Source organism: Ambystoma mexicanum, chromosome 1q, assembly GCF_040938575.1.
Source record: "Ambystoma mexicanum isolate Mex_15411 chromosome 1q, UKY_AmexF1_1, whole genome shotgun sequence".
Lineage (NCBI taxonomy): Eukaryota > Metazoa > Chordata > Amphibia > Caudata > Ambystomatidae > Ambystoma > Ambystoma mexicanum.
Window position 1 is genome coordinate 930,881,999 of NC_090922.1, and position 18,256 is coordinate 930,900,254.

Sequence of the window (18,256 nt, forward strand, 5' to 3'; positions counted from 1 at the left end):
CAAATGTTAGTAAAAATGTGTTGGGCTCAGCAGAGACCGCTGGGTGGTAAATTACAGGAGCAGCTGTCATCAAGTGCCAAACGTGCTTACGTGGCACCGGGTTGAAGTTTGAAAAGCAAACACTTGTTATAGAAGCCACCAGAAAATTCCCTACTTTTTGACAAGGCAGTGGATGAAACACTGGAAAAGGGCCAAAAAACCATGACATCCTGAAAACACTGGGACAAATCTCAGGTAAACCTTACCAATATAGAGGGATGTCCTCAAATATACATGGTTTTCAAAGTCTCTGTTTTTGACCCTCAGCTATGCAGTACTCCACCTTCCTTTGCAGGATGGAATACAAGCACCAGTGGTTACTTGCCCTCATACTCCTCATCACAAAGACAACATTGGTGTGGATGAGGAGGGAGTGGCAGCCCTCCTGGGAGCCTGCCTCCTCCTCAAAGCAGAGACCAACAAATTCACATACCCTCCTATGTTGCTCCCTTAGGAGGATTTAAATCATTAATCTATGAATGAGTGCAATCACCATGGCCACGTGTGTGCTAAGCACAGTAAAGCAGGGTTATTCTATTGGACTTTTAGCAAAATCACACCAGTTCCCACTGCCCGACAGAAGAATACCAAAAGGATATCTTTGCCGTCTACAAGATTTTGCATAAGCACTTCTACGAAAGGGGGCAATATAACCAGTTTCCAAAGTTCAGAAAAATCCAGGTGTCTACTCTGTATTTCCTAGTGCCAAAAAAGAATGAAACCACATGACCAGTGTTAGACTGCGTCCTGCAAAAAATGTAAAACTACAAAAATTCAGTACGATTACTTTGCAAGAGGTGGCAACATTGGACACGAAAGATGCTTTCTTTCATATTTCAATGTTCCAGCCCATCATAAGTACCTGAGATTCAAAGTCGACACATGTCATTTTCAGTTAAATGTACTTCTTTTGGGATTGCATCAACACCCATGTTTACCAAGTTGTTAGTGGCAGCACATCATAACGAGGTAAACCACCAAGTTATGCTATGAAAACAACAACAAAAAGTCAATCTCCTACCTCACCTGGGATTTACGATCGACACTTAGAAATCCAGCCTGTTGCCAAACCAGTGCAAAACTTTCTTGGCAGCAAAAAGAACAATGTCTTACCCACCCCAGGAAAGGGTGTTGGCACTTCACTCGGAAATCCCTTGTTATGATGCTGGTCAGTCTGTAACAGTGTGCAAAGTAATGAAACCACTAGGGATGGTGGCATCATGTGTGTTTCTTAATTTTCTGCATACCTCCAGTGATGGAAATGGAAAGAGGGGGAGACAACAAGGGCCGGGGTGAGGGTGGAGTTTGGAGGAGGTGGCAGAGTTCAGAGGGGGCGGTCTTGGCAGTTGAACTGCGATCAAAGGAAATGTCAGCCCCACGACCAATGCTGTCGAAGGAAATGATGGTGGGCTTTGCCGCCAGCTCACTGTCATGTAAACAAAGTATCGGACCAATATTTAAGTTTGCATGACAGTGAGCTAGAGGCAAATCACCCTTTTATCGGTCAAGAGCGGCACACTGGGCCACGCACAATACAAGAACAGCAGGGGGCTCAATTAACACAAACACACTCTGCAACTGAGCGCCCTGCTATTCTTGTATTGTGTGGGGCCCGGCGCGGCCTAATTATTTAATAGGCGCAGTAAACTTTTCTTCCTGTCCCTCGGTTCACTAATTTACAGTTAATTAGTGAACCGCGGGACATTGAGAAACAGGCCGTTGCGTGGGCTGTTTGCTGGCGGTGAGGCAGAGGAAAGCTGGATCCCATCCCAAGATCCAGCTAGAGATCTGATGCCGGATCCAGCCCATTGTTCAACGCTGTGTACCTCCAATATGTTTCCAGGCCAACAATGGTTCACAAGCTATTGGTATCAGGCATCAGGTGAATGGTACAATCTAGTGGCAGTGGCTCAAGATTTGCAAACGCATGTGGCAAAAGGGAATGAAGACACTGACCAAGTGGTGCCATGATGATTGTTATAAACTTTTATTCAAAGACAAAATAAACTGTCTTTAACTCTAATAGGGTTTCCCCTCCCTGAACTATAGTAACTCGTGTAATCCTCAGGAAGTCTGTGAAAGTCCAAATCAAAAGGCAAGGTCTACGTCAAAAAGCTCCTGATCATGAACCAGCAGAATAATTCCCTTCTCATGGATGTAAAGTATTTCAAAGTCAAAGTTCTGCTAAAGTTCCAAACTTTTGGTCACAAACAGTTCTACAGGATGCTCATGGGGCTAGGACAAGGACTACTTTCTCCTAGTTGGTTCCCTAATGTTCCTTATAGTTCTCAACAAAACTTTTAGTTACTTTTATGGAAGTCTCAACACATTTGGCTTTCTCTATACTCTATCCTGCCCCCACTGGGATGACAAAAGATGCTCGGAGTCCCTTTATACTGTACTACACTCTTGTGGAACTGCACAGGGAATTGTGGCACAAAGTGATACACTTCTGCATCTACTTCTTCAGGGTTTACAAGTCTTCCAGGCACCACTTCAGATTTGTACTTGTTACCTTCTCCCTGGGAACTCTACACTGGCTTCACCAGGGGTTGCGGGTCCACTCTCTCTGTTTCAACTTATTCTTTCAAGATACTTTGTGGCTGCCTTCTCTCCATAGTCAATTACTGTTGGAGGTCTTGGCGATGTTGTTGGATAACTCAGTCCCCCCATGACAGATCATGCCACCACCACTGTCTTTTGTACTTTCTGCACATTCTCCTACGCGGCTCTGTGGTAGGCAGTCTCGGCACCCTTGTTGGACCAGATGGTCCACCCACTACAGATTGCACCACCACCTTCCCATCTCTCCAGGTCTCCTGCGCCGATTCCGGACCGACTTGCAAGAAGCTTCTCGGGTGTCCCGCTGTTTGTCTCTTTAACTTTGGAGCCTTGCCCCGCTGCAGTCTCCCGAAGCCAATGTTTGATCATACAGGCTTCGATGCGGCCACCTCGCATGCCAGGTTCTCTTTCTGGATGTACAAAAGCTCTCAGCATACCAGCATCGCACAGCCATTGATGGATTGATCAGAAGGTGGCGAGGAACCCAGTCTTTCTTTGCTGTTCAGTTGAAATAGTGGGGACCGACCGAGCATAATGTCAGTCCAACTGACAGCAGCTGGTCGAGCATTCCTCCATCTAGATTGTAGCGTTCTCGAGCTCTTCTTCATCCTTGTACCTATTCCATCAAGGTGGTTTGATATTTTACAATAACACAGTTTCGGACATGCGCTTATGTGCATTACTGCACCTCCAGGGGAATTATTGAACCTGAAAATTGAAATTGAAAAAAAAAAATTCCATAAAATTGTTGGAAAGGACTGTTTTATTTGGCATTTTCATCGTGCTGCCATTTTTTGAGCTTTTTAATACCTGGAGCTGCCTTGCTATTTTGAAAGCACAAGTTTTGCCACTATTGCCTGCTTATTTTTTGGCCCTTCCAAGATGGCAGCCGTGGTTTTCTTTGTTGTGTAGGGGGGCTGTGCTGAACCACCATCCCTGTGCTGCACTCCCATTGGTTGCTGAGTGTTTTCTTCCATCCAATTAGGGACCGACAGGCTTTAGCCGGCCCTCTCAGCAAAGGCCCACTTCTAAGGCCCTTGTCTGCTCCCTGTCCGCTTCCGGAACGCTAATTGGGGTCCTCCGTGCACCTTAACCACAATGATGCCGCCACCTCACTCCTCTAAGAAATCCGGCCTGCCTTGACTTTGCCTCCTTCAGAACTTCGGGTTAGTTCTCTCTTTATAGACTCACTCCTACCGCCTTTGACTATCGCTGTTCTTTCTGCTTGTTACTCCCATGTTGTCATCCTGATGCACAGTGCTCCCTAAAACCCTTTGCTAACATCTGATTCCAAGATTGAAAAGTCAAATCTTGCTGTTTTTGCTTTGTGCTAAAAAGTGAAATCTTGCTGCCCATTGTGAAAATTCTCTGTATTTTGCTTGTATACTGTTGCTTCTCTGTAACTTGCCAGCCCAGTGACCTCACCACTCTTTTGTCCCACACCTACCTGCCTTAGCCCCCACCCCAGTATCTCCATCCTCTCCTCGCTTCCACCCCCATGGCGCTTTCTGTTTCTCCTATCTTTTACAACTGCTTCTCCATTGGCTATCCTTCTCTTCTCACTGTCTGGTAGGAAGAAGTTCAAAAAGGATATCTTGGCCTCTAACCCTGGTCTTCCTATTGCCGACACCTACTCCAATGCTTCCTCCAGACAGACCCTCACTGACATCCTATTTGTCGTTCCTTCGCCAGATCTATGGACTCCTCATATGGTCTCTGTGCTCTGTCCTATCTCCTCCTCTCCCATTAATGGTGGCACTCGCTGGTTCGCATGGTTTCCTTCGACTCCTCTAAAGTCATCATTAATGTCTACCTAAATGGCACTGTCATGGTCCAAGGCCCTCAGGCCAATCTCCTCCTCTTTGATAGGCGCTTCCTTCGCCTCATCAATTTCCTCATCTCCTGCTGTCCCCTTCTCTACTCCCCCCTCCCCCCTGGCTACCTTGCCCCCTCTCTCTCTTCCTCCTCCTCCTCTGCCCCTCCTAGGACTCTTTCTCCTCCGCAGGGCGTAGCTCTGATCTGCACCACTCCCCAGAAGGTCTTTAAGGCTGGCAACCTTCATTTTGCCACTCTCAACTCTCGCTCTGCTGTCAAACACTCCTCTGACATCTGCCACCTCCTTGAAGAACTAGACCTTGATGTCCTTGGTCTTACTGAGACATGGTTCACTGGCATCTGACACTCTCCTCCCTGATGGCTACAAGATCCTCTCAGCACCCAGATCCTCCTGTCCGTTGGGGGGTGTGTAGCCCTGATCTTTCCCGAGTGGATTCCTGGCTCTATCATTCCCACTCAGACCTATGTCTCTTTTGAATGCCTTGTCTTTAGGCTTTCTCTCTCTCCTACCCATTTTCTTACTGTGGCTACCATCCACCGGCCTCCTGGTCAAATCACCTCATTTCTCTCTGAGTGGGCGGACCTCTCCTCCTCCCTCCTGGCTTCTACCATTGAACTCCTCCTCCTCGGTGACCTCAATATACATTTAGACTCTCCTTGCTCCTCCTCTGTACTCTTCTGTGACCTCTGCGACTCCCTCTCCCTGTCCACCCTCTCCTCTGGCACGACTCACTCTGCAGGGCACACACTTGATGTCTTGATCTCCTCTGACCTCCCCCTCTCCATTCCTCTGACCACTCTTCTCTCCTGGAGCGATCTCTCCCTCCTCTCCTCTTATCTCTCCCTCTCTTTCCTCCCCAAGCCAAGCCTACCCCAACACTGCCACCTACCTTCTCGGACATCCGGCCCATGAAGCGTGTGTCAGTTGAGGCTTTTGCTGCCACTACCCCCCCCCCCCCCTCCACCTTTTGGCTGTCTCACATCCCTACACAGCCCGGTCTCTGCTCTACTCTTCAATTTCTGATACTCTTGATGCTCTTGCCCCTGTCATGAGGATCAGTTTGAAGTCCAAAGCCAAGTGCAATTCCTGGTATGATTCTGACCTAGCTACACTTAAACGTAAGTGTAGGGTGGCTGAGAGGAAATGGAGGACTTCCTGTTCATCCTCTGACAAACTGGCCTGTCGGCTGCTACAAAGGCAATACCGACTTTGTCCTCACCAAGAAGAGAGTCCACATTCAAGCTCCTGTCTCTGCGGCATAATGTCCGGACATGTCGAAAATAAAAGGTCGACAGGACAAATGGTCGACACCATTTGGTCGAAAGCCAAATGTTTGAATTTTTTTTATTTATATATATATATATATATTTTAGGTTTTCGTTTAGGGAAAAAAAGGGCGTTTTAGAAAAAAAAGGGAGTTGGGGGGTGGGGGGTGGGGGCCCGAAAAAAAAGTGAAAATACAAAAAAAAAAAAAAATTGTCCAAATGGTGTCGACCTTTTTTTTTCGACCAAATGTCTGCTAACCCTGCGGCATCTAACAACTAGGCCGAACTCTTTCAAATCTGAAAGGAGCTGGCCAACCCTGCTGCAGTCTTTACCCCTCCTGTTGCCTCCCAGGCTCTTTGCAATGCCCTTGCCTCCCGCTTCATTTAAAAAACCCAGGACATCCTGTCCACCCACACCCCACCTCTCCTCTCTCAATCTGTGCTTGCTGACCCTCCTTTAGCCACCCCCCCCCCACCATTGTTCTAGTCCTTTCCTCTCTTCTCCCCTGACCAGGCCGCTAGACAAGTCCGATCTATGGAAGCCTCATCAAAACAGGTTCATCCCTGTTCCTCTAAACCATCAAGGACCACATTGACACCCTCACTCCAGCCCTTGCTGGTTTTTGCAACCACTCCATTGCCTCAGCATCCTTCCACCCCCCTCTGAAGCACTCCCTTGTGCATCCTCTTCTCAAGAAACCCACAGCTGACCCTTCTTGTCCAGCCAACTATCGCCCAACTTCCATTACTCCCTTTCTGGGCAAACTCCATGAACAGTTGGCCATCTCTCAGCTTAACCTTCATTCCAATTCTGTTGGCTGTCTCCATGACCACCAGTCTGGCTTCAGAGCTGCCAGAAGCACGGAAACTGCTCTCCTGAACATCCGTGAAGATCTGCTCTCCAACCTTGACTCTAACATTCCCTCTGTCCTCATCCTTCTCAATCTCTCTTCTGCCTGCGACACGGTCAACAATACCATCCTGCTCAACTGTCTCTGTGAAAACCTGGGTATCACTGATCAGGCCCTGGCCTGGCAGACCTCTTTCTTCTCAGATCGACCCTCCCAGGTCCAACTTGGGTCCTTCCTCTCATCTATCTTCCTCTCTGCCTGTGGTGTTCCCCAGGGGTCTAAAATTCCTGGCAACTCTCACCCACTGCATTGCCACTTTCTGCTCAGATTTCCAGTGCTACGCTGACGACACTCAACTCATTTTCAGGCTGCCCTCGGCCACCTCCTCTCCCATCTCTGATTGCATAATTGCCATTCTAGATTGGTATGCCGCCAATGATCTTTGTCTGAATGCCAGCAAGACAGAGATCCTCCTCATCGGCACACCTTCACCATCCTTTCCCCTCACTCTCTGGACGGCCCCCCTTGGCCCTCCTCTTAGCCCCACCTGCGAGGCTAAGAACCTCAGGGTCATCGTTGACTCCACCCTTTCCTTCTCTGCCTACATCTAAGGTCTCTAAAAAGTCAAATTTCCTACTGCACCTCCTCAGAGGTACTCTGCCTTTTCTCTCCTTCACCCAGAAGCTCATGGTATCTCAAGCTCTGGTTCTCTCTAGGTTGGACTATTGTAACAGCCTCTTTCTAAATCTACCTGCCTCTACTCTCTGCCCTCTGCAACTAAACCAGAACAGGACTGCAAGACTTGTCCTTGGCCTCAAGCCCTGGGATCGTATCTCTCCAGCTCTGAAATCTCTCCATTGGCTCCCAGTGGATGCACAGATTAAATTCAAAACCCTCTGCATTGTCCACAAGGCTTTCTGCGGCCTGGGTCGAAAATACCTTCAGCTATCCCTCGGCAAATACCTCCCCTCTCAAGCTCTTTGCTCCTCTACCTCCAACTCCCTCAGGGTCGGTCGTGTTCAAAGAAACAAGATGGGGGTAGATCTCTTTCTTCGGCTGGGGTCTCCCTCTGGAACAGCCTCCCTGCCACTCTAAAACTTGAGGAGAACCGTCTCCGGTTCCGGAAGCACCTCAAGACCGTCCTCTTTTCTTCTGCCTTCACTCCCCCTCTCCCCTGCTGATCTGTTCTCTATTGGCACCGTGCACCTGGCCACCCTCTGTCCTCTGGGCACAGGTACCTGCTCACCCCGCCACCCCTTGCACTGGGGTCTGTATCTGTACCCATACAGCCCCCCCTTTTCTTTCTGCACTTATCAGACCTACCCTGTCTGCTGCCTTAAACCTAGCACTTGCAAATTTCTGGCTGCACTACCACTGTTTGTTGCCTTTATTATTTATTTATTATTTATCTGTTTCTCCTCAGCTTTGCACTTTCCACTTCTCCCCCTTCATGCACTTTTCCCCCTCCCCTTCTCCCATGCACTTGTGCGTTCTCAAAGTCACTGGGCCTAGTAAGATAGCTGATTTGTTCCCTCCTGCTCCCCTCCCTTGCCCTGTCGCGCTCTGAAACACTGGTGTATGAGTGCGATAGAAATAAAATATCAATGTGTAGAAGATGTGGGCATTAACAGCATGCAGGGTTAGGGTTTAAAGGGGCTGTGTCTCCCAGTCACGTCCTTATCCCCAGGACAAACATTCCTCTCCATTAGATCATCCTGTATGTTACCACCCTTGGGGGAACTATTGGTTAGCGGCCTCACCTCTCTAGCCTCATGGAAAGGGACTCCCCTCTCTGGAGAAGTGACGCTGTCTGAAGGATCTTCACAACCACTAAAGGGGAGGACCAGCACGCACATATTAAATGGAAAGTCTTTTCCGCAGTGCATGTGACACTGCAACTGATAGAAATTGTGTGGGAGCACACTGCCAGAACCTCAAGGTAGGTGGTCAGCCCAACAAGCATCTCAATGCATAAATGTGTTAGAATGACTAGCAGTGAAATTTGCATCGGGCACATTTCAATCACTACTCACTACTCTCTCACTACTCCACTTCAAAAGCATCCTCATAAACATCAACACAAAACAGACATGTTTTACCTAAACAAGACAGCACAAACTAACGTCACTTCTCATATAAGAAATTGGGCAGTGGTGCTTAAAGAGTCAGGTCTGCATACAAGTGCAGCACGTGCCAGCTGTGCATACTTCCTCAAATACAGCCCATGCAGAGTAGTAGTAGTGTTGGTTCAAGAACATGAGTGGGAACTGATCACAAACATACACAAGCAGATTTTCAAAACCTGGGAGCATTCATAAATAGACTTATTTGTGACTCTAGCTTTCACTGCGAACATCCCATTAGATGCCATTTACAAAGCAGTAACTTGGAGCTCAGTACACACATTCACACACTTTAGGATTTTACATTGTTCAGCCCTACACTGTACATGTAATCCCACCTGTCTGCAACATGCTTACCTTTACACCGGCAGTACCTGTACCATGAGGTGTGGCTCTACCAAAGTTTGCTTTCTAGTCCTTTAAACGTGTTATAACTAGTTTGTGTTGTCTTTCTCCTCACATTCTGTCACTTTGCACTTACTGTAACTAGCACCGTGATACCTCAGGGTCTTTGGCGCTTCTATGAATGCTGAAAATTATTAAATAAAAATACATTGTGTAAATACACAAGTGAGAACAGACTCGCAGGTGGTACAAGAAATACTAAAACATCTTTTTTCAACTGTTCATCCAGCTCATTGACTAGCCTCTTCAGGTTCTGCTAGCTAGTCCATACAAAGCATGTACACCTAAGCATATTAATAAGTTTGAGAAGGTGAGCATTACTTGCCCATTAACTTCGTTTTTCTGTGGCTTGTATCTGCTTAGAATCACATGTGCCAACCCGGCCTTTCCATGCAATGGTTGAAGCAGTCTCTCATGCTTCACCTGTTTCCCGCAGTAAGTCATGTTCTGTTATTGGGATTTGTAGGGCACATCACAGCAGTTTTCCTGGCCTCGAGGAGCTGTGTTTTTCTGTGTTTATAGGTGGATTGTAATTTGTACCTTGGAGGGGCGTTGTTTCCAACTGGGAAACCTGGGGCGGGGGGGGGGGGGGAAGTCTGGAGGATTTGGTTGTTATGGCCAGGGGAATGGTTTACAAGTTGGTTGGTGTGGGTTGAGGGTTTTGTTTAGCATTTTGCGTTGGCCAGTTGGTTTGGTGAACATGTGTTGGATGGGGGTGGATGAAACGTGAGATTGTAAGTAGGTTATGTTTGAGCAATGTTGGTACCCAGTTAGTTTGAAGGACCTTTTTCTCGGCGGGTGCCCGGTTATCCCAGATCAGAAAAATAAACAATCGGAGGACATTGATACGTGACAGATTATGGGTACCTGTACACTTAGAGGGATAGTATGGCAGGAACGCCCCCTTCTGCAACCCTTTTTATTTTCGAGGAAAACAATGTGTAATACTCCGGACCTACCAGTGGATGACATCCTACGTAAAACATTCGATTCGATGCAGACCGATTAAAGCCAAAGAAAGGGGATTACTGGGTAAGGAACTCTGACAATATTTATATAACTGCAGCCCATCCCATCCATCCTGTGCACATAATATCTAACCATCAATTACTGTGCCACAGAATGCCTGTTATTTAGTTACTATGTACATGTTCCTTGGCATAGACTACCTAGCCACCATTTACTGTTCCTGAAATACTTGTCCTTCAGTTTCTATGCCACTGAAGGCTGATCATCATTAGTTTGCAGAAAAGGCCCACCCATCAGTTACTGGTCCAAGTAAAAAAGGTATTGGTTGATAAATTAGTGACAGAGTATAAGCTATCAATGATGGCAGCCATCCAGCAGGTGCGTCATTACATGCGTTTCACCAACTCCGGTTCCCTCTTTAACCTACTTGTCTCGTTCTCGCCCATATTCCTCATAATGTAGGCTTCATCGGCATAGCAGTCGGTTGAGAGAGCACTGGCTCATATATTAGGTGCAAGTATCACACATTGGAGCATAGTATTACCCACTGGTACCCTAGTATTGCATCTCGGCGCAGTGTTGCTAATGGGAGTAGATTCAAAGCGCATAGCAGACTCACTGATTGGATGTAAGTCTTGCACCATGAAGCGCACTCTTACTTACTGGATGGAATGTCCCTCTTCTTGGAAAAGTGTCTCACTCATTGAGTGTGAATATCACTACTGTGAATAGTCTCAACTGCTGGGCGAGAGCATTACTTTTGGAAGATCTGTCAAAGTACATAGATGCAAGTTTCACACTGGCGACCGGAGCCTCACAATTGGGTGAGAGTTTCCAACCTGAACCATAGTCCCACTGCATGGGTGTGAATCGCCCACCTTGGAGAACCGTTTAGTTCCTTTAGTGTGTTTCACACCTCGGAGAAATCTGTTCATTCTATAAGAAGCAACATTTTAGAGAATAGTTTCCCTCAGTAAGTGAGAGACTCACTTCTGGGAGCACTGTCATAAACAGTGGGCGTAACTTGTATTCCTGGCAGAACTACCTGAATCATTTTATGAGTCTCCCACACTGGCCTCGGTTTCACTTTCAGTATTTGATTCTCATACTTCATAGAGCAGTTTCACCCATTGGAGATGCATGTCACCTGGGAGGATATCCTCATTCATTGCGTGTTACTCTCAGACTTAAAGTATCACTATTGATTATTGGGATAAGTCTCGCACTGTAAAAACTCTATCCTCCTTAGTTCTGCTTCTCATTACTTCAGAGCGCTAATGCTGCAGTCTCGGTATGTACCCAGGTAGACCGAATGAGGTGTAGGTTTTCGCTGTATTATAATGGCAGAGTGTTGAGGCAAGTTTGGTGTTTCAGTGTGAAGCGGTTATGTGACCAGCTGGACCGATTTGTCATATTCATAGCTGCATTTTAGAGTGCATGGATGAATAGCCGTGCCTGCAGCAGATGTCCACCAAAGTGGTGTGTTTATACATACCTTAAGCTCAGATGGAACTTATCTTTGATGTTGCTGTGTCATCTGATCAAGCCAGCTACCTTTGTAGACTTTTCTAGGCACTATGTGCCAGCTAACCTTAAATCCATTCCATTGTTTATTTCAGTGAAACAAAGCGTAACATAAAAACCAGACAAATGAACAATCAAAAATATTACAAAAAAAATTAAATGGCTGTAGTTAAAACCAACAACCATAAAAAGACTTTAGAAATAAAACTACAATGCTCAAGATCTAACTGATCTTAATAAAAATTTGCTCCAAAACGGAGCACGTTTAAAGTCAATACAGCCCAACCCACTTGTACAGGATCCGCCCACAGAAAATGGTACAATACAGGCTCATAATAAAGAAAGCCCAGACCCAACAATACAGGTTTCAAAGTATGTTCTCTAATTGCTGAAAAAGCCGGGCAAAACATAGTGTGCCAAATCCTCATTGGACGCCCCACAAACAAAACATGATTGATCCACATCCCTCTTGAGCCTAGCCGCCACCACAGCTTTTAGGTGAATACAATTAAAATGTGCCCTAGAAATAAGGATGCGTTGAGACGGATGCCCTGCCCAGCTCCAATACTTCTGCAAGACAGAGGATGAAATGATCAAATGTTTCCTATTGGCAGGCCTCATGATCACCAAAGACTCTCTCTTGGTCTGAATAGCCCGGAGTACACTATTGTTTGCAAAATGTACATCCTTCTTGGAAAAAAGGGCTGATGTGGAAAAAGAGTGACCCACACCCGTCTCCAACATCACGGTTTTCACATGCCTGAATCATGGAGTCATCAAAGGGGGGGAATCTCTGAACACAAGGTAATTAACCAATTTCTGAGTCAAGGTAGTTTTCTTAGCCAATCACTAGCAGGCATAGATGCAATCGGATCAGAAGGAAGCAGCAGCCTAGTTCTTGATGTACTGCGAAATTGGGGGCAGACTCTGGTAACCCCAAAGTGCGCCTAAAAGTGTTCTCGACCACCTGGATAGATTCTAGTTTACCAGGTGAACTAGACTGGTTGTCCTAGAACCTCTTCTAGATGGGACAGACAGGCTACCATAGAAACTAGGCTAATGGGATTCTCTGAGCGCAATAGACTGGTTACCTTTTTCGTCTTACAACCTATCTTTCACATGCTACAAACGCTAACCAAGGCAGTCTAATAAGCGCAATATCAAGGAAATCTGCATGTAACCACTGTGCGTTACAATTGCTAACTTGGCAGTTATAAGTGCAATGGAGGGTTACCAACATATATCTTCGAGCGTCATGGGCGGGCTAAACATTGTAAGCAAGATTGTTCTATGTGTACCACATTTATTAACCTGCCTGTGCTTTCCTCCAGTTGCAATGCCAGGCTATCCGCCTATCTAGGTAACGCCCCATGGCTGTCCTTGCATGTATTGTAAGCAGGCTAATGTCAAACTGACACGTCCAATACCAAGGCCCCGGAGCAGTGGCAAGCTATCCTGACTGATCTTTAAGCACCGAAGGGGCACCCCTAATATATTCTCTTGGTGCAATTAAGTCTGTCCTCAAAGGACTTAAGGCGCGATGGGACGGTTCTCCCTATGATCGTCAGCGTGCTGGGGACAGGACATCATCCTAAACAACCCCCTAGAAAATCCATCTAGGTGCAGCACCCTTCCCACCCCCAACAATCCATCTAAGTGCAATTCAGTTCCCACCCCAAAAATACCTCTAACAGCATCTCCCTTCCGACTCCCATAAGCCATCCAAGTGCAACTAATTTCCTGGGCCCAAAACCATGTAAGTGCAAGTGAGAGTGAATCTCAACCTTGGGAACGCTGTCACACTCACTTGGTTATGAAAGTGATAGCTTGGACCACGTATTAAAATGTGCGTATGTTTTACCTTTAGGAAAAGCCTATTCCGTTAGTACAATCTAAGATATAAACATTATTTTATTTGACTTTTGCAATTTAAAGAACAGTCTAATTTTTTGCATGCAAGTCCCATTCTTAGCACAGCCTTAGTTGATTCCCACACCTGGAAGTACAGACCTTCTAATTTGGTACAATCCTCCTTCCTGGGAAAAGTGATGGTTGATCGTCGCAGCAGAATTTCATTAATTGGCACAATGTCTCGAACTTCAGAAAATGTCATTAATTTTGTGTGGGTTTCACACCACTGAGCACATCAAACTCATTGGTTGTAAGCATCACACCTGGGAACATTGTCTCAATTATTAGTTGTGAGAATCTCTTCTGTATGTGTGCATGCCCCACAACCCATAGCACAATAGAATTAATTGGATGTGAGTCGCGCCACTTAGAGCACTGATACACACTGTATGACTGTATTTAAAGTGTGTGTGTGTGTGTGTTTGTCACATCTGAGTGGTTGCATGCCTCACATGGATCGCACTGCTGATAAATTCTAGTACTGTCCCGTTTATAGTATCATAAATCTGCTAAGAAGTTGCCAGTAGCTCCTGCCATTTTACGGATCGGTGCCTTTACAGAAAGGCAATTGGTAAGATCAGAATGTATGCCCATGCAATCCTTACCCTCTGTTTAGTCTGAAGGTGAGCGTCAGCACATACACAGAATGGAAGGGAAAATGGAGACAGCAGAACTTCACGCTCTGTGTAAAGAGCTAGCTCTATTGATAACTATTTGCTTATCTGTGCCCTGAATATCTGTTGTCTCCATCTCCTGCACGTTCTCATCTTCACTTTCTCTGTATATGTTTCTCTGCCCCCCCCCCACTTTCTGCCCCGTGTGAAATTCACAAGCTCTGCCTCCCTGTCATGTCCTGTTTTTTCCAGATCCTCTCTCTATCAGCCTCCTTCAGCATTTCTTTCCCATCTTTCTCGATTTCTTACCCACTATTGGGCCATATTTATCTTTTTTTATCTGTCTACTCCCTCCTTCTCTCTACACAGCTCTCCTTTCCTTCTCACCTTGATCGTTGCTCTCTCTCTCGCTGCCAATTTCTTTCTTGTGCCCTTCTCTGTCCCCAATAGCTCTCTACTCATGCTGCCTTTCACACGTTGTCCCAGCCGGACTGTCGCATTTATGTATTGTTATCTCGCTTACTCTTGCGCTCACTCACACCCACGCACTCATTTCTTCCGATCTATGTCTCTGCCACATATTTCTTTGCCCATCTCATCTTTGTAGTGCTCATCAAGTGCATCCTATTTGGTGTGTGGGTTTGGGCTGCATTGCGAATGTAAGCTTTGACTGGACTGTTCGGACCTCCCTGTAGATACGGCTGGATGCCAGATGGTGTGGTGTTATAGAAATTGCTTCTACGTGTATTCATTAATGTGTGCATTTACTGTGATCTTTCCTCTGTTCTCCTCGCAGGTATGTGAAAGAAGGGGACACGGTTTCCCAGTTTGACAGCATTTGTGAAGTCCAGAGCGATAAAGCATCTGTCACGATCACCAGTCGTTATGACGGGGTGATTAAAAAGTTGTACTATAACCTTGATGACATTGCTCATGTGGGCAAAGCACTTGTGGACATAGAAACTGATGTCTTGAAAGGTAATTTATTTTTGCTATATTTCAGTTTTAATTGTTTACCCTAGCACAAATTACTGTAATGGACATCAAATGTGTTTTATTTTTTCGATCTGTTCAGTTTATTAATATTTCTGTAGTATCATCTATGCCATAAACACTTTACCAAAGTGAAGATCCTGCACAAGTAACCTACAGCAAGCAAGTATGCAAAACACCCATACATCTTGCCTATGCAACCCACCCTCAATGGGTCCGCCTATTGTCGTTTATCGCACACTAAACCCATGTTTTCCAAAAAGGACAACCTAAGAGAAAAGGGTACCCAAGACGTTACCATTTGTCAGGTCAAATTTTGTTATGACAATAAGCGGACAGCAGACTTGGAGATGTAAAATATTTCTCTTTCAATTTGGGCTAAATAAACTTAACAGTGGAATATTGCATGGATTCAAATAATGTGGATTGTGGGGACATTTCTAACTTCCCTGACCACGTGTCAAAGTAAGTCTCTCGTTTTTGCGGAATTTGCACACTGAACGTAAAGCGTTTCATTTCTTTGGGTCATCTTCCAATTGGACATACAATTATAAGAATCATTCATCCAATTTGTTTTACTGGACCACTTGAAAAGATAACTGTTTTTACTGCAATTTTGCATACAGTTGTGATTTTGAGAGGAAATTAAGCACCCAAGTTTGATGAGTTTGTCCTGATTTGACTGCAAGGCCATTGACCTTCAACTAGTCTTTCTCATAAGGTCACTAACCACTTATGCATGTCCAATTTACCTCCTTTAATTTGTCACATTAGGTGGGATTCACAAAGCACTGTAATTAATCAAATGGAGTCCTCACTGGTGGTGACTGTAAAGACTGGAGGGGGTATCTGTACTCCTGCTCTCTATATGGCAGAGTGGAAGCACAGAGTACCCCATCCAAGATTCCCTATGCGGTAGCTAAGGTCGAGCAATCAAGGCTTAAGCTCTTAGGAGGTGATGCGGGCTGGTTCTTAAGTACATTGTAGTCCCCAAGCACCCACAAAGCAATGTTCACACACTTTTAGCGAAAACAGTCTTTATATAAATAATGTTCAAAGTTATATACACAATCACAATAACACACTTTGTACTCTGGCACTAATAAAATGGCAAATATATACAGATCTACATGGTACCACTGTTACTATCGATTCCTTTAAAATGCGTCCACGGCTAACAGCCCCAAATAGCATACGAATCAGATTGTAAGATGAATCAACGATAGACACAGAAAGAAAGCAGGTTAAATCAAACCATGGCAGAACAGTCCAATTATGCTTAATATAGTCTTTATTCCTTCTAAAGGTACTACGACCCCAAAGTACCTTGTTTCATAGAGTTCTTCAGTGAGTCGTCGACGGGCCCTTCTTGAGTGCACTCCCTTTAAGGCAGGAGTCCTGGGTCGTCGAGAGTCCGTGAAGAAAAAGGGTGAACACTGTAGTTGCGGCAGCAGCTTCGGTTCTTGCGGTGCTCGATGACAATTCATCAAACGTCCTACAAGCTGAGGCATGTGGTGCACCTCAACGACGAGTGTTCGTTGCCGCAAAGAGTCGATGAAGAACTTTGGCCCAGCAAGGGCGTCTGGTCGTCGGCGTCTCTATAGTCTTTGGGTGGTGGGAAACCCACCGGCGGATTCTTCTCCATCGTCGGCGGCCCTGGCTTTCTCCGGCAGGACGAAAGCGGTCGATGGTGATGAGCAAGGGAGTCCTTGGATCAAGTGTCTTGGGCAAAGCAGCACTGTGGCTCCGGTCGGCAGCGGCGGCAGTCGTCAACAGTGATGGACTTCACTGTCCGGGCGCTTCGCTTTGTGATTCTGCGGCGGTCCCCATCTCCGGTCGGTAGCCTTTAGAGGGTCTAACATCCAGGGAGCTTTGGCAAAGATCAGCTGGTGCACAATGGTACCTCGTAGTCAGGTCCTCTCTTGGATCAGTTCTTTGAAGGCACAGCAGCTGTCAGATTAGCGAAGGACAGTAGCAGCCGTTGTTCTTCCAGTGGGCTTCAAGGTTAAGCATCAAGTATCAACTTCAGCTTCTGAACGATTTCAATCAGTGAGAGGCCCCCAGATATACTGTTTGGGGTCTCATTCATTCTGTGGGGTCACTCAGGCAACCAATCATCCAGAAGGGCATTCACCACCACCAAGGGGTGCAGAAGCCTGGTTGCCTGAACTGGCGCCTCTCTACCTCAGGCTGAATCAAACCCTATTAATTCAACAAATACAACAATTTTCCCAGTTTAACTCTTCTTAACAGCACTTATTTACCTGATGCATCTCCGGGCCGGGTTTCTGCATGTTTACTGCCTCCCTTCCTGGTCTAGGGCTCTGGTCGCCACTCGGGCCTCTTCCCGCCTTTCCTGGAGAGGGTCTGCCGGGCCTCCGCTAGATCTGCCGCCCGCATCTGTGCCTTCTCTGCATCGGCCCCCCTCTGGCTCTGGGGCAACTTAGCCGTATCTGTTCCTGCATCTCCCTGTGTGTGACGGAGAGCCGACGACCTTGACCTCGGCTCCTACTCGGCTGCTGCTCTCTCATACGCTGGACAGCCCTATTCTGCCTTTCCTGGTGCTGTGGACCGCGGGCCCCCCTGTCCTGGCTCCTCCTCCGCATCTCCAGCCTCTGTTTCGGGTTCTGTGAATCTGCTGCTTCTGTGCTGGGGATTGCAGACGCTCCTGCCCTGGCCTCTCCTCCGCTGCCTGGCTCACCACCTCTCCTCTGATGCTGGTACTGTGGTGAGTCAGCATCTGTGCCTGCTGCCTCCATCTCTTCTACTGTGGCGACCCTGCTGGACGTGCCTGGCTCCCCGCCTCTCCTTTGCAGCTGGTCACCACCGGCGCCTGGCGGATCCTCTTCAGTGTTGTTGTCCTGGGCCTTTGCTGGCCATTGCTCCGCCCATAGGTGCCTTCTGTGCCGGCGCCTTCCAGCCCTGCCCCCTCCTCGGCGTTGTCCCGAGCTGGCGTCCTGGATCTCTGCCGGCTTGCTCTGCCTTTCTTTGCTGACACCTCTGCGCCGTCTCTCCAGCCTGTATCTTGGTGCTGCAGATTCGGGTGTTGGGGCCACAGCTCTCAAGCTTCTGCTGCTTCTTTGTGCTGGGGACCGCAGATGCTCCTGCCCTGGCCCCTCCTCTGCTGTTAGGGAGGATTCTCTTTTTAGGCTGAATTTCCTAA

At 46.8% G+C, this 18,256-nt stretch overlaps 1 protein-coding gene across 1 annotated transcript in view; it reads left to right on the top strand.

The window, feature by feature from the left end:
* DBT (dihydrolipoamide branched chain transacylase E2) overlaps positions 1-18,256 on the top strand; it is a 490,460-nt gene that overhangs the window by 167,955 nt on the left and 304,249 nt on the right. Inside the window, exon 4 of the mRNA XM_069641585.1 lies at positions 14,897-15,078. Coding sequence (XP_069497686.1) covers positions 14,897-15,078 — 182 coding nt within the window. The remainder of the gene's footprint in view (positions 1-14,896; positions 15,079-18,256) is intronic.